The sequence below is a fragment of the Lacerta agilis genome, chromosome 11 (genome assembly GCF_009819535.1).
Source record: "Lacerta agilis isolate rLacAgi1 chromosome 11, rLacAgi1.pri, whole genome shotgun sequence".
Classification (NCBI taxonomy): domain Eukaryota; kingdom Metazoa; phylum Chordata; class Lepidosauria; order Squamata; family Lacertidae; genus Lacerta; species Lacerta agilis.
In genome coordinates this window covers 35206050-35219037 of record NC_046322.1, presented here as the reverse complement: position 1 = coordinate 35219037, position 12988 = coordinate 35206050, and the positions used below count along the sequence as shown (strand labels likewise).

The 12988-nt window shown below is 36.8% G+C and overlaps 1 protein-coding gene across 7 annotated transcripts in view; it reads left to right on the top strand.

The window, feature by feature from the left end:
• FAM172A (family with sequence similarity 172 member A) overlaps positions 1-12988 on the top strand; it is a 223663-nt gene that overhangs the window by 63719 nt on the left and 146956 nt on the right. For 6 of the 7 annotated variants that reach the window (XM_033163658.1, XM_033163663.1, XM_033163661.1 and 3 more), the window contains one exon: positions 11077-11295. The exons of the other annotated variant lie outside the window; for it this stretch is intronic. In XM_033163658.1, the coding sequence (XP_033019549.1) occupies positions 11077-11295 (219 nt within the window). The remainder of the gene's footprint in view (positions 1-11076; positions 11296-12988) is intronic. 7 annotated transcript variants of the gene reach the window in all.

Here is a 12988-nt window from a genome sequence, read left to right as displayed (position 1 = left end):
AGTGATGCAAAGAGATGGTGGTGGTGGTGATGATGATAATGATAATAATAGTAATGATGATGATGATGATGATTTACTTGTACCCCACCGATCTGACTGGGTTGCTCCAGCTACTCTGGGCAGCTTTCAACAGAATATAGAAGAACACACAATATATCAAATATTAAAAGCTTCCCAATACAGGGCTGCCTTCAGATGTCTACAGAAGGTCATATGATTTTTTATCTCTTTGACATCTGACAGGTGGGCATTCCACTACTGAGAAGGTCCTCTGCCTGGTTCCCTTTATGGTACTTTAAAGCTCCCAAGGTTTGGGTTTTACTGTGCATCAGTTGATGCATTGGCAGCCTTGTCTCTAGGTGTCCCACACCTGATGATACATACCGTATCAGGTGTGGGGCTGTGGTTTGGGGGAAACTGCCTTGTGGGCCAAATTTTAACCCCATATCAGGATGGATCTTCCCTTACCCTTGCACTAGAAGGCAAATAAATTGTTTTGCCAATGTTACCAATCTCTGGACTGGCACAGTTCTGTTTTGATTCCTATCCTTAACTTTTATTCAAATGCATTTATAATTGAGTGGTTTTATATGTTGGAAAACATTTTGGGATTACTGATATGACAAAGTGTGGTCTATAGAACTAAGAAACAACAGGCAAACAAATAATACATCTTTCAGAAGAAAAGGGAAGGAGGTATGTGGACTCTCTGATTGATTGATTGATTGATTAATACAAACCACCAGAAAGTGTAAAGTTATCAGACCTTTCTAGCCATGCAAACTTTAGGGGAATAACAATGCCCCAGTTGGATGACTTTCCTTAAATTGATAGGTTACTTAAGAGATGGAGGACATCAGAATGGTAAACTGAAATTATTTCAAAAACCTCAATAACATCATAGGCACTAGAAACCTGAGAATGCACAAAATTCAAACAGGTTTCCTTTCTCCGTCAGAGTATTTGTTCATTTGCAGGTGAAATGAGGCAATCCTAAAGTAAAGCACTGGCTTCTATATAAATAAGTGATTCTCTAAGTATGCTAAAGTTTCTAAATTAAAAGAAAATATAAGGCCAAAACACTGCAATGAGGATTGAGCCTGGTCAGCAGTTTCCATGAGTCATGGAATGTTGAATATCAGTCAGAAGAGGAAAAAATAGGGTGGGGAATCAGCCAACTCGACTCTGTAATGGTTGACTGGAACCCTGAACAAGAACAGTTCTGCTACTAGGAAATGAGGATACAGTGCTGTTGCTGCGAGTTCTACTTGCCCTATCAAATAATGTACTCAGGTGGCTGAGTGCTAAAAAGAAGCCACTGGAAAACAATCAGCATGCTCAGTGGACTCCAAGAGCCACAGAAAGCTAAGTGGACAAAGGAAAAGGAAAACCAGGAGGGAAGGGAGAAGGCAAATTTTTCACACCTACCCATTACAATTTAGCTAGCTGTAATCCTCAACAGGACTATTCCTGTTAGGGAAGAAGAAGAAGAAGAAGAAGAAGAAGAAGAAGAAGAAGAAGAAGAAGAAGAAGAAGAGTAGTTTGGATTTGATATCCCGCTTTATCACTACCCGAAGGAGTCTCAAAGCGGCTAACATTCTCTTTTTCCTTCCTCCCCCACAACAAACACTGTGAGGTGAGTGGGGCTGAGAGACTTCAAAGAAGTGTGACTAGCCCACAATCACCCAGCAGCTGCACGTGGAGGAGCGGAGACGCGAACCTGGCTCCCCAGATTACCAGTCTACCGCTCTTAACCACTACACCACACTGGCTCTCTGTTAGAGGTTGAGGATACGTTGTAGTTTCGACCTATAATACCTTCCCACTCTGCTCTTTCACAGCAAAGTCCTTCCCACACATCATCCTCTCTCTTCTTCACTTCTTGGAGTCCCATCCCTTTCTCTTCTTTTTCTATTAGTTAGCATATGATAAAGCAAACAACTTTTAGAATCTATTTCTGCCCCAAGACAGCTTTTGGTACTCTCCTGGAGAGGAGACATATATATACTTCTGCTGGTTTGAGCATATGCTTCTTTGTAATTTCTTTCCAATGAAGCACCTTTATTTATTTGCAAAATGTAGCTGCTGAGATATTGGTTGGTGCCAAGCATTTGGAGCACATTACAGCTACCGTATGTTTTACCGGTTGCACTGGTTTCCAATGCATTTTCAGACCAAATTTGTAGTGCAGGTAATGAACACTTTCAAGCTCTGGATATTTGGACTGGGTTACTTTAAGCTCTACATCTACCCATATCAAAGTGCCTGCACCTCAAGATCATTCTCAGGAGCCCTGAAACAGGTAGTAGCTCCCCAGCTGTAGAATTTAATCCCATGTGGTTAGACAGGTGCCTCTCCTTGATATATTCGTGTGTCTTTAAAGATACTTCCTCTTCACTTTGGTTTTTAATAGCTAGATCTTGGACTGTTCTGGTTTTGTTGTTGTTGTTTAGTCATTTAGTCGTGTCCGACTCTTCATGACCCCATGAAACAGAGCACGCCAAGCACTCCTTTCTTCCACTCCCTCCCGCAGTTTTAGTCTGACTATATTTTGTTTCTCTAGTGCTGGATTTAGTAATGTTTTTGTGATTAAATTTATTTTGTTTTATTTCATTTTTAAATTGTGATTGCTCAGTATGATAAATCGTAAACCACTTTTTAGGCTCTTTGCTTAAAATGCAGTCTAAAAATATTTTTTTAAAATAATACTTAGAATGGCATCCCATTTTTGTGTGTTCAAAGGAGTTCATATACATTATCTTGAAGTCTTTACAAAAACCCTGTAATGTAGGCAAATACCACTATTCCTATAATGCAGATAGCCTGTGACTGATTGAAAATAGCTGGCCTAAGGCTACCTGTTGAATTCATGGTAGAAAAGATATTCAAACTGGGAGCTTTCTGATTTGTAACACAGTCTTATAATATTTGTAACACAGTCTTATTATAGGGGACCCAGGTGGCGCTGTGGGTTAAACCACAGAGTCTAGGGCTTGCTGATCAGAAGGTCGGCAGTTCGAATCCCTGCCACGGGGTGAGCTCCCGTTGCTCGGTCCCAGCTCCTGCCCACCTAGCAGTTTGAAAGCACATCAAAGTGCAAGTAGATAAATAGGTACCGCTCCAGCGGGAAGGTAAACAGCGTTTCTGTGCGCTGCTCTGGTTTGCCAGAAGCAGCTTTGTCATGCTGGCCACATGACCCGGAAGCTGTCTGTGGACAAACGACGGCTCCCTCGGCCTATAGAGCGAGATGAGCGCCGCAACCCCAGAGTTGGACACGACTGGACACGACTGGACCTGATGGTCAGGGGTCCCTTTACCTTTACCTTATAATCATTACTCACACCAGTTCTTGATAGAATGGGTGACCTTGTGGGTATAATCATGAATGTTTCCCCCCCCCCCATTTGAACTCAAGTGAGAGAATATAAAGTTACATAATAGAATTCTTGCACAAACGATATCTCGAAATTATTGGTGTAAACACACTGTTATGCACCACAGTCTACAGAGTTTGGATTGACTCATGATGATAGGTAGACTTGTTCAGATGTTACGCTGGATGCAGGTGCATACTGTTTCTATACATGTTAATCCATACACTTGTTAATTTTCACAGCTGAGATACTGTGTACATAGTTTGTATACTTGCTGAGTGTAACATGTGAACACTCCTATGGTTAATTTGTTTTTTGCTCACATTGGTTTAGATCCAGAGTTTCTTCCCACCACCAGTAGTTACATTATGCTGTGGGGTGGGAGGAACAGTGACTATTTTTTGCTGGTTTCTCTTTCCCCAGCAGCAATTCCCATGCTGTTCCAAAGGGCCCCCAGCCCTCTGGAACAATTTTTTTTGGAGGCATATGGGCTGTGGGGAGAGGGGAAATAAATGAAAGACACCTTATTCCACATTCCACCAGTAGGATTCCTCCTCTGAAAGAGAAGGTTTCCGTAAACAGAAGGAGTCCTTCCATTTCTAGAAGACACAGTTTGCATCCAATCCATTGAATACACCATATTTTGTATTATTTCTTAAAAACATACTATTTTTGCACCTCATTACAAAAAAAACAAATGTGTTTTCTGCCATTTATATTTGCAGTAAAGCCCTTGTCATCATGGCATTGCTGCAGTCCTGGTGCCTTGCAAAGTTATGCTAGCACAGCGTTTTCTATATCCCATCCTTAGCACATGCTTGTTGGGAAAGTAAATGTATGGAGTACTATACCTTTTAATTTTCCATCAAATAAAGTCACACTTCCAAAAAAAAAATTAATTAGGGTCCAAAAAATTATTAATGTGACATCTTTATTATTGTAACAGCATATTTATTTAGAACATTTTTACCCCTTTTTCAGCTGGAAAAATGTCCCAGAGCAGCCTACAAAGATCAGAAATATGTTCTGAACATTAACACTGGTTCAAAATATATAAGAAACACATCCTTGTGTTTTTGTTTTGTCCCGTGTGCGCTCTTAGCATCTCTTTTAGAGAAATATAACTTAGCTCAGCTCTTTAACCCTGGAGAAATTAGTTTACTAATTACAATTGAAAGTGTTACGGTATATCACACTCAGTTCTTATTGGGCTGGAACCATACTAGGCCCTGTGCAAACCAAAGGGTCTTGAATCCTGCAGGTGGGAGGGAGGAGACTTTTGTCTAATTTCCTATCCTGCATTCCCCAGTGCCGCTTCCCTTGCTGTTCCACAGGGTCCACCAACTCTCTGTAGCAGATTTTTTTGGAAGAACACAGGGAAAGAAGAATCAGTGATTGCCTCTTCTCTTCCACCTAAGAAAGCATCCATTTCTGCTCCCTGTTAAGTCTAGTTCATGGCATTGTCTTTGCTGAAAATTGTTGTATGAGAATAAACAAAATAAACAGTTATTATCTAGATACGTTTATCATGTTTCTAAAATCTAGATAGTTGCAACATTATTACACAAGAGGATTTCCAAGTAACAACACACTACATATTTCTTTTATAGTTGCGCTACTCAAGCAATCTAAATCTCCCAGGCGATAAGAAGTGGGTAAGGATGAGGGTACTCTCTGCTCCCATCACCATTGCCCTCCATGAGTTGGAGGGATGACGTCTACATCAAAGAAGACTTTTCTATTCAAATTGTCTCCCCACACAATTTAGAACCGTGGAAAATCAAGGTTCTCAAACACAAAGGGAGCCTTCACAGGTAGAAAAGACTTCCTACTGTAGAGGTTACCCCTCTAACTCATGGAGAGCTATGGAGACACCAACTGGGGTTTCAATAAGCACTCTCAGCCCCAGCTCTCACATCATGCAAGGGTTTTAGAATGCCTGAATAATAGTTATAGACATATATTTACTATTTAAGGCATTTATATATCGCTTAATCTAAGTGGTTAGAACACGAGCAGGAAGCCTTTCCAGAATTAAGATAAAGTTATCAGGAAAGAAAGACATTAAGAGGTTTTTATTCTTACATTTTTAGCAGCCATTAAAAGTTAGTAACACAGCAGGTGATCATATGGGTAAGTGTAAATATTCTGAAATAAATAGCAGTTGGTGACCTGGAATGTCAGGGCTCTAGACAAGGGTGTGTGTTTGTCAATATATCCTACATGTTTTACAGACTCCTCAGGGAACAGGGGAAGATACAATTTCACCTTTTCTGTGCCAAAACATTTTAATTATATCTTCTTCCAAGTACAGCGGTTCAGTAACCAAGGAGCTGACATTGATGCATGTGTTGATAAAGCTGCAAACATTCAAAATGAGATTAACAAAGATTTTGAGGAAAGGGTGACAGCTAATTTTGCACAGTATTCTGCATCTAATTCAGGTCAGTGTAATCATAGAATATTTTATAACTCTTGTGTCATCCAGAAGGACTTTTATGATGCTTTGTGTTAATGAACATTTGTGTGTATGAAGAATATAGTTCAAAACCTATTTTTCATACAAATAAAAGCTTTTTATTACATTTCCATAGGTTGTAGCTATAAAAGGAAAAGCAGGATTTGATGATGATGATGATGATGATCAAAGTAGCTATTTTTTCCTAATATGCCTGAAAATGTAGGCAAAATGTATAAGAAGCTTAATCAAGAGCATGTAGTTTTATGTTGCTTGTTTTCTACCAAATATTTTTCAAATAAATCTATATTACATGTAAAGAATAAAAATACAATTTTTAATGTTGTATTTAGACCTTTTGAGCACATTTCAGAGTATTTCAGTTCTATTCTGCTCTTTATTTGAAAGCAGCTGACACTCTTCTTTCACTTTTCTTTTTGTTTGTGAAATTTTCTTTCTTTTTTTTATCCACTCACTTTTCCATCTGCTTTCACTTTTGTTTGCTTGGGCCGTCTCTCATCCCAACTTGATAATGAGGAATGTGGTGTGACCCTGACCTCTATCAGCCCATGCATGACCTTCTGACTCCCCTACCTAACCTTTGACCTTTTCTTTGACAGCTTGATTAATTACCCTGTGTTATGATTTATGAGTAAGTGCTATGTAAAAATAATAGACAACAGGTGGTCCTCTAAAAACTTTTTGTGGCATGTTTTCTTTTCCTGCCTAACTTGATGAGCTATTTTAAGTTGGAAACTTGGTTGAACAATGTGTGTTTGGCAGTAATACAGCATTTTTACACATTTGGACACAGCAGTGGAATTCAGGAGCCTGAGAGATGAGGTGTAACTGGGATGAAAATATTACAAAGTGTTAGCAGGGTGCAGTTGCCAAAATGCACATTGGGTGGAAATACAAAAAGGAGTCAACTGACATTTCAGGCGTTTCAGTCTCAGGTCACGTCTTGAGAAAATTGCTCAAATAATGGAGGGGGCATTTTTCAAGCTGAGCTGCATCTCCAACAGCTATGTTTACTTTTACGCTTCACTAGTGACTTCTGATTGGTTGTCATGACCTCATCCTACTGTTGCACCTAGGATGTTGCAACAGTGACACATAGGTACACTTCTTATGAAAAAGATGGGAAATAAACAGAACATACATCTTTCAAAAAGATGAATGGCCATTCTTATGTCTATTTTAAACATGCACGAATCTCAGTTACAGATCTTAGCTTTTTGGGTTGCTTTTCCTGAGGATTAACTTTGATCTTGCTTCAAATGTTGTAAATGGGTTTCTTTTTTTTAAAAAAAGAATCAAATTGATAAAGCTCAAGAAAATGATCTGCTACAGATTCTTACTTACAGGCCAGAAAGATAGTTGCATAGGTCAAGGGATTCCACTCTAGCCTCTGACCTCTCTGGTCACATATGGCATCCCATTCTGGTGAATTAATATGCAGGACTGAATGCTTTCAGCTCATTATTCATTTTCCAGACATAAGAGGTTTGTAGAATTCCAGAATATATCTAAAACACTTGTTATTGCTATTGACTATCCTATTACTGGCTAATATGCTAAAACTAATATGCTATATTAGTTTTATGTATATACAGAGAGCATGGGGCATTTTATAGAGACTTCCAAAACAGGATGTGACCATTATATTTTGCTGCCTAACACACTTGTGGCATTTTGTGTGACACTTGATGCAAAGCATTCTTTGGATTCTGTGTAGTTACTAACAGTTGTCTGTATAAGCTCGCTTTTACTTCATCTATCATCTGAATGTCAAGTAAGCTCATATATAAAATTGAATATAAGCTTTCTGAAATAGCTGTTTGGAATGTCTTCGTAATTTACACCACCCAATGCAATAGAATTTGGAGAGATATCAGATAATATCCTTGTGGTATATGTTCTGCCCAATAGATTTTAGAACTGATGTTGGATACTATCAAATTGGGTATCTAGCAAAAAGCTTCGTTTTCCTGCATCTGTCCTGAAAACTAATTGGTCTGTGCACATGGACTTGAAGATTACTGAATACTGTATTCTGTCTCAAATATAGTATTTTGCAGTTGGTTGGTACCAATATTTCTAACAATTTGCAAAGCGTATTTGTATTGGGGAAAGGGAGAGAGATTTATCTAATAAGGTTAGAAAAAGCAGTATTGGCAATTATCTTTGAAAATGTTACTTAACTTAGAAAATATGGCTTTCCAAATATAGACATAATTAAATGGTTGCTTTTAAAAATGAAACTAATATTAAGAAGTTAACCTATGGGTTTGTTTAATTTTTGAAGGCATTTTCTTACACCTAATTGGGCCACCTGGACTAGAAACAAGACTAGTAGTTGATACTATTCTGAATAGTCATTTAAATATGTGGGGGGGGGGTGTGTGCTTCTGCCTAAATTGAGGTCGTAGAGTAGTATTTGCTCACTTTTCCTAAAAAGTACATTACCGGTTGTATGCCCTTTTTATAAAACCATAGCTTTGTCTTACTACTTGCCACAGCATATTTTAAATCTTTACCTAAACATAGGTTGATGTCCACTTTGCTTTAACTCGGTGAAGCCAGTGGTAATGTCCAGAAGTTATTTGGGCTTTGACATTGATAATTTGGTAATAGAACAATTTTATGTTACGTATTAAACTGAATAACTTCCTTTACAAGTGTGCTATTCAAAAATCATGCAGATTGAAATATAAATATTAAAGACCCCAATGAAATCTTTTTAAAAAACCAACCTTACATTGTTTGCAGAAGTGAAGAGGAAACAAAGGTCATACTATGGTTAAAGACATAGATTAATTTGTGATAGGTTGAGTTGATAACAGTTTAGCAAAACTGATAGAGGTTAAATTCTGCTGTGGTTATATATGCTATGTTGCATTTCTACATCTTTTTATCTGGGCAAGTATTGTATATTACACCTAATCCTCTTTCCTATGCCTATTTTTCTTCATATAGTTTAGGCTGAAGTGGCTGAGGACAAAAGATGGAAAAGAATATGACTTTATATCAACTTCCTTACAAGCAAAGCAACATTTATAATGGGTTTTTAGAATGAAACAATGAAGTGTATGATAGAATTTCCATGCTAATGTATTACTACTCTAACAAATATGGTATTTGAAAAAGTTTTAAAGAGCTACTGAGGGTTGGTTTGTGCTGTTTAAAACCTAATTGATAAAAATCCTTTAATTGATTTATGTTGCTGTGATTTTTGAAATGGATTCATTTTTCATCTGTTGATGTGTCTTTGAAAAATTGACATTATGTCCTCATAAAATTGGACAAATGAGTCATGTAATTTTCAGTTACATAATCAATAACTTAGACAAATTTTACTTATCTGGTGATTTATGTGTGTCTGTTTTTGTGAGCAACAAAACGTGGATACAGTTTCACATTTCAGTTACACATGTAAAATCATAACAAATACATGAATTTTACATCTTGCATTGTAGTGAAAGTAAGAAAGAATCAATACGCAGAACATCTGCTCAGAATAAACAGGTCAGGAACATGAACAGCAAACTAAAGCACTGAGCTCTGCAGGGCACCGTTCCTGAATGGTTATAAAAAGTTAACCAGTTTTTTCTCTGCATGTTGTTTAAAATAGTATGAAAGGTGCTTTGTTTAGTTGGTGTTATTTGATTAGTAGTTTTGAATTAGTCCCTGAAGGCAGGAATCTGTTTTTCAGAATATTATACATTTGGATCCTAAGTTCATTTTCATATATATCTGAATTGAATCATCTTATGCACTAGTACAATTTCTACTTTATACATGATCACTCCATTACAGAGAATAAGGTACGTGTGAATGCATAGGTTCACTCTGAAGAGAGAGCTGAGGGAGAAAAGATGACAGGAGATCACTTACTCATGGTACAGAAACTAGGAGGCAATTTTCTCTTTGGCCTGTGGTGACCTTTTTGCCATGTTCCCTTATACCATAGACAGTGAACTGAATGCCTCTATTTCACCCTGCTTAACAGAGTGCAACAGTGTTCTTTAACTTTAGTTTTGGTGGGAGGAGAAGGTATAGCAGAAATTTGAGAAGGGCGTGTAAAGTTGTACAGGCACAAGGAAGAGGAGTAAGAACTTTCTTCAAATGTGATTTTAATAACTAGTCGAGTGTGTCCAACTGTAGAAAATCACCAAGTGACAATCTGTCTACCTGACAGTTACTACAATGCATTACAAGATTTTTGAATAGCTACATAGATTAGAATAAAGCAACACCAAATAAAGTATCCTTTGTTAACTTTGATCATCTATATAGGTAGTCTTTCATCTGCTCATTTGGTCTGTTAGGCGGACGTTATTTGTTGGTTTAACTAGGTTAAAATGAGTTTTACTTCAATACCTGGAACTTGTTTAGAAAACTATAAATAAGATTTTCAAAATAATCTTGAAGGCAGATCCACAATTTATGTGTTATTATTTTGCTTTTGTTTCTTTTCTCCTCCTTTTGCATAGGTATTTCAGTATTTTGTTTAACCTACACAAAATGCACCATGCTTTTTATGCACCATGCTTTCCTATATTCTTCATTAGTAAACATTTTCTGAGAAAAATAAAATATTAAAGTCTGTGAAGATGATACATCATATAATTCCAATAAAATTGTTCAGGTCTAAACTGGTAACTAATTCATTGATTTCTTAGCAACATCAAATAATCACAGTTTATATTGATTCATTGTTACTCAGCTATCAGTTTGTGAATTATCTGCTATGGGACAAAAGTGTTTAATAGTTTAGGCTGTAATCCTACACACAGTTTGATTGCTTAAATCCCTTTGAAATCATTCTGATTTTAAAAAACTAACTGCACATGAGATTGGAGCATAAAGCTGCCTGAATAGTTTTTAAAAGAGGCAATGTTGCTAAAAGTAAAAGTTCTTGTCAATGAAGCATTAGCTATATATGCTAGTGACCATGTGTTTCTTCTATGATCACTTTTTTATTTAAAAAAACCTACTTTCTGAAGAATTGCATACAATATTGAAAAGTTATTAAAAGGTTAAAAAGAACTAGGCAAATAAGTGAACATAAATGTAGACTGTAAATTAAATCACATACAAACACAAAATGAATTGAAACAGCTCTATCCTTTGTCCAGTTTATGAAAATATCTTAAATATACATTCAAGACAATAAAATAAAATAAAACCATTTCAAAGGCAAAATCTGTATGTATTCTTTTTCTTCTTCCTCTGACACAGGAAGGCTATGGAGTAATAGTACTGAATCCGAATGAGAACTATATTGAGATTGAAAAGACAAAAGCCCAAGTACAGCTGTCTCCTGATAGCTCAGATGAACCTGCAGAAAAGAGAGAGAGAAAAGATAAAATCCAAAAAGATACAAAGAAGCGACGGGACTTCTATGAGAAATATCGGAATCCACAAAAAGAAAAGGAAACAGTGCAATTGTATATTAGAGTAAGTTGCTCTAGTTTGTTTAATAGAAAAATGTTTTAATTTCACATACATAGTTGCACTCTAAAAATGTGATTTTTCTTCATTTATATAACTCCCAATTACTAAAAGTAAAACTGTCTTCTTTCTATTGTTATTTTCATTTGCATTCAATGTGAAAGTGTGTGGGGGGTGGGGTGGGGTTGGAAATCGTACTTAATTTCAAAGAGAAACTTCAAATAAAGCCCTAGGGAACATAATATGCATTCCAGAGACAAGGACTGATTTGAAAAGTAATTTATGAAATGTTTTTTGAGTAGATGTGTGTATAAGGTCTGTCTTTCAGAAACACTCTTTAAATACAGTTTAGGCAACATGTTTTACAGATGGTGACAGTTTGCAGCATTATGCTGTTATATTCCTAAGAAGCAAGAATATTAAATGATAGTCTAATATTTTAGCATATTGCCTGATAAATTAATAATATAGTGGGCAAAATTCTGATGTTGATATTGTATGGTTGTAGCTTTACCATATAATGTAGCATTTCGTAATGAGTACCCACCCACTGTATTTCAGCTAAACTTCTGAAGGAAGATAAAGGAAGACAGTTATTAATAAATACCTTAATAAATATTTAAGCCAAAATAGTTCAAGAACAGTGCAGTGAAGAAATTCTGCCCCTTGCTCTTTTCTTTTCTTAGCCAGTGAACCTTTGCACTTTGTAATACTAGCAGCATGGGATCGTTATAACAGTGCTACCCAAGGATTTCTAATTCTGCAGGGGGCACAAACAATATTATTTGCACTTTGACACATTCTGCTTCATATACATATGATGCATTATACATTTGAGACATAGTCATGCAATTTTCAAAGCTCTTTTTATAGGAGTTTGCATTGTTATTCAAGAATAAAATATATCATAAATGCTCCGGTGTCATTAGAATGTTCTGCCTAGGATACCTAGGATGATTGAATAGTGTAAACCCAGAGAAAAAAATAGGAATGTTTTGCATTTTTTTGCATTATAATGATGATTAATACTACTCTAGATGACTTCAATGTATAAAACAAATACAGTTTAACTAATAAGTTAAACTTTAGATGCTAAAATGAAAGAAATAGGAACCAATTGCATGTCTATATGAATGAAGTGAGGAACAGGAAAGTGAGGAAAATAATAGCTGTATTTTAAAAAGCAACTGAAAAGTGTTGGCTTTTCCTTGTTACTGCCTTATATGATGTGCAGTAGATTATTCATTAGTCTGCTCCACTTTAAGAGAAGCACCTCCTTCTCTTTTAAGGTAAGAGAACCTTGGTGTCGCGCAGGGTGTTGTACAGCTGCCCAGATTTGAGACCCTTTCCTGTGTTTCTCTTTGGGTTTGGGTAGTTAGGCTGAGAACAGGACCTGAGTCACAGTGCTGTATCATTAAGTATGAATTGCTTTCAATCCGATGTTTGGTGAGAAGGCCACTACATGTACTACCCATTACATTGCTCTTTTTTGCCTGCTAATCCAGGTCACCTATTAGAATACAGCTTAGAGCCAAAGATTTCACTGCACAAGCAGAACACACCTCAGAATTCAAGTATATCTTCACAACTAAAGCATCACCAGAGGGCCACATCCCTTGGTGACCTGCTTTTGGGGGTGGGGGCTGCAGAGGGGAGAAATTGATGACATTCACAGTCCTTGAAGTCCCAACTCTTCCCA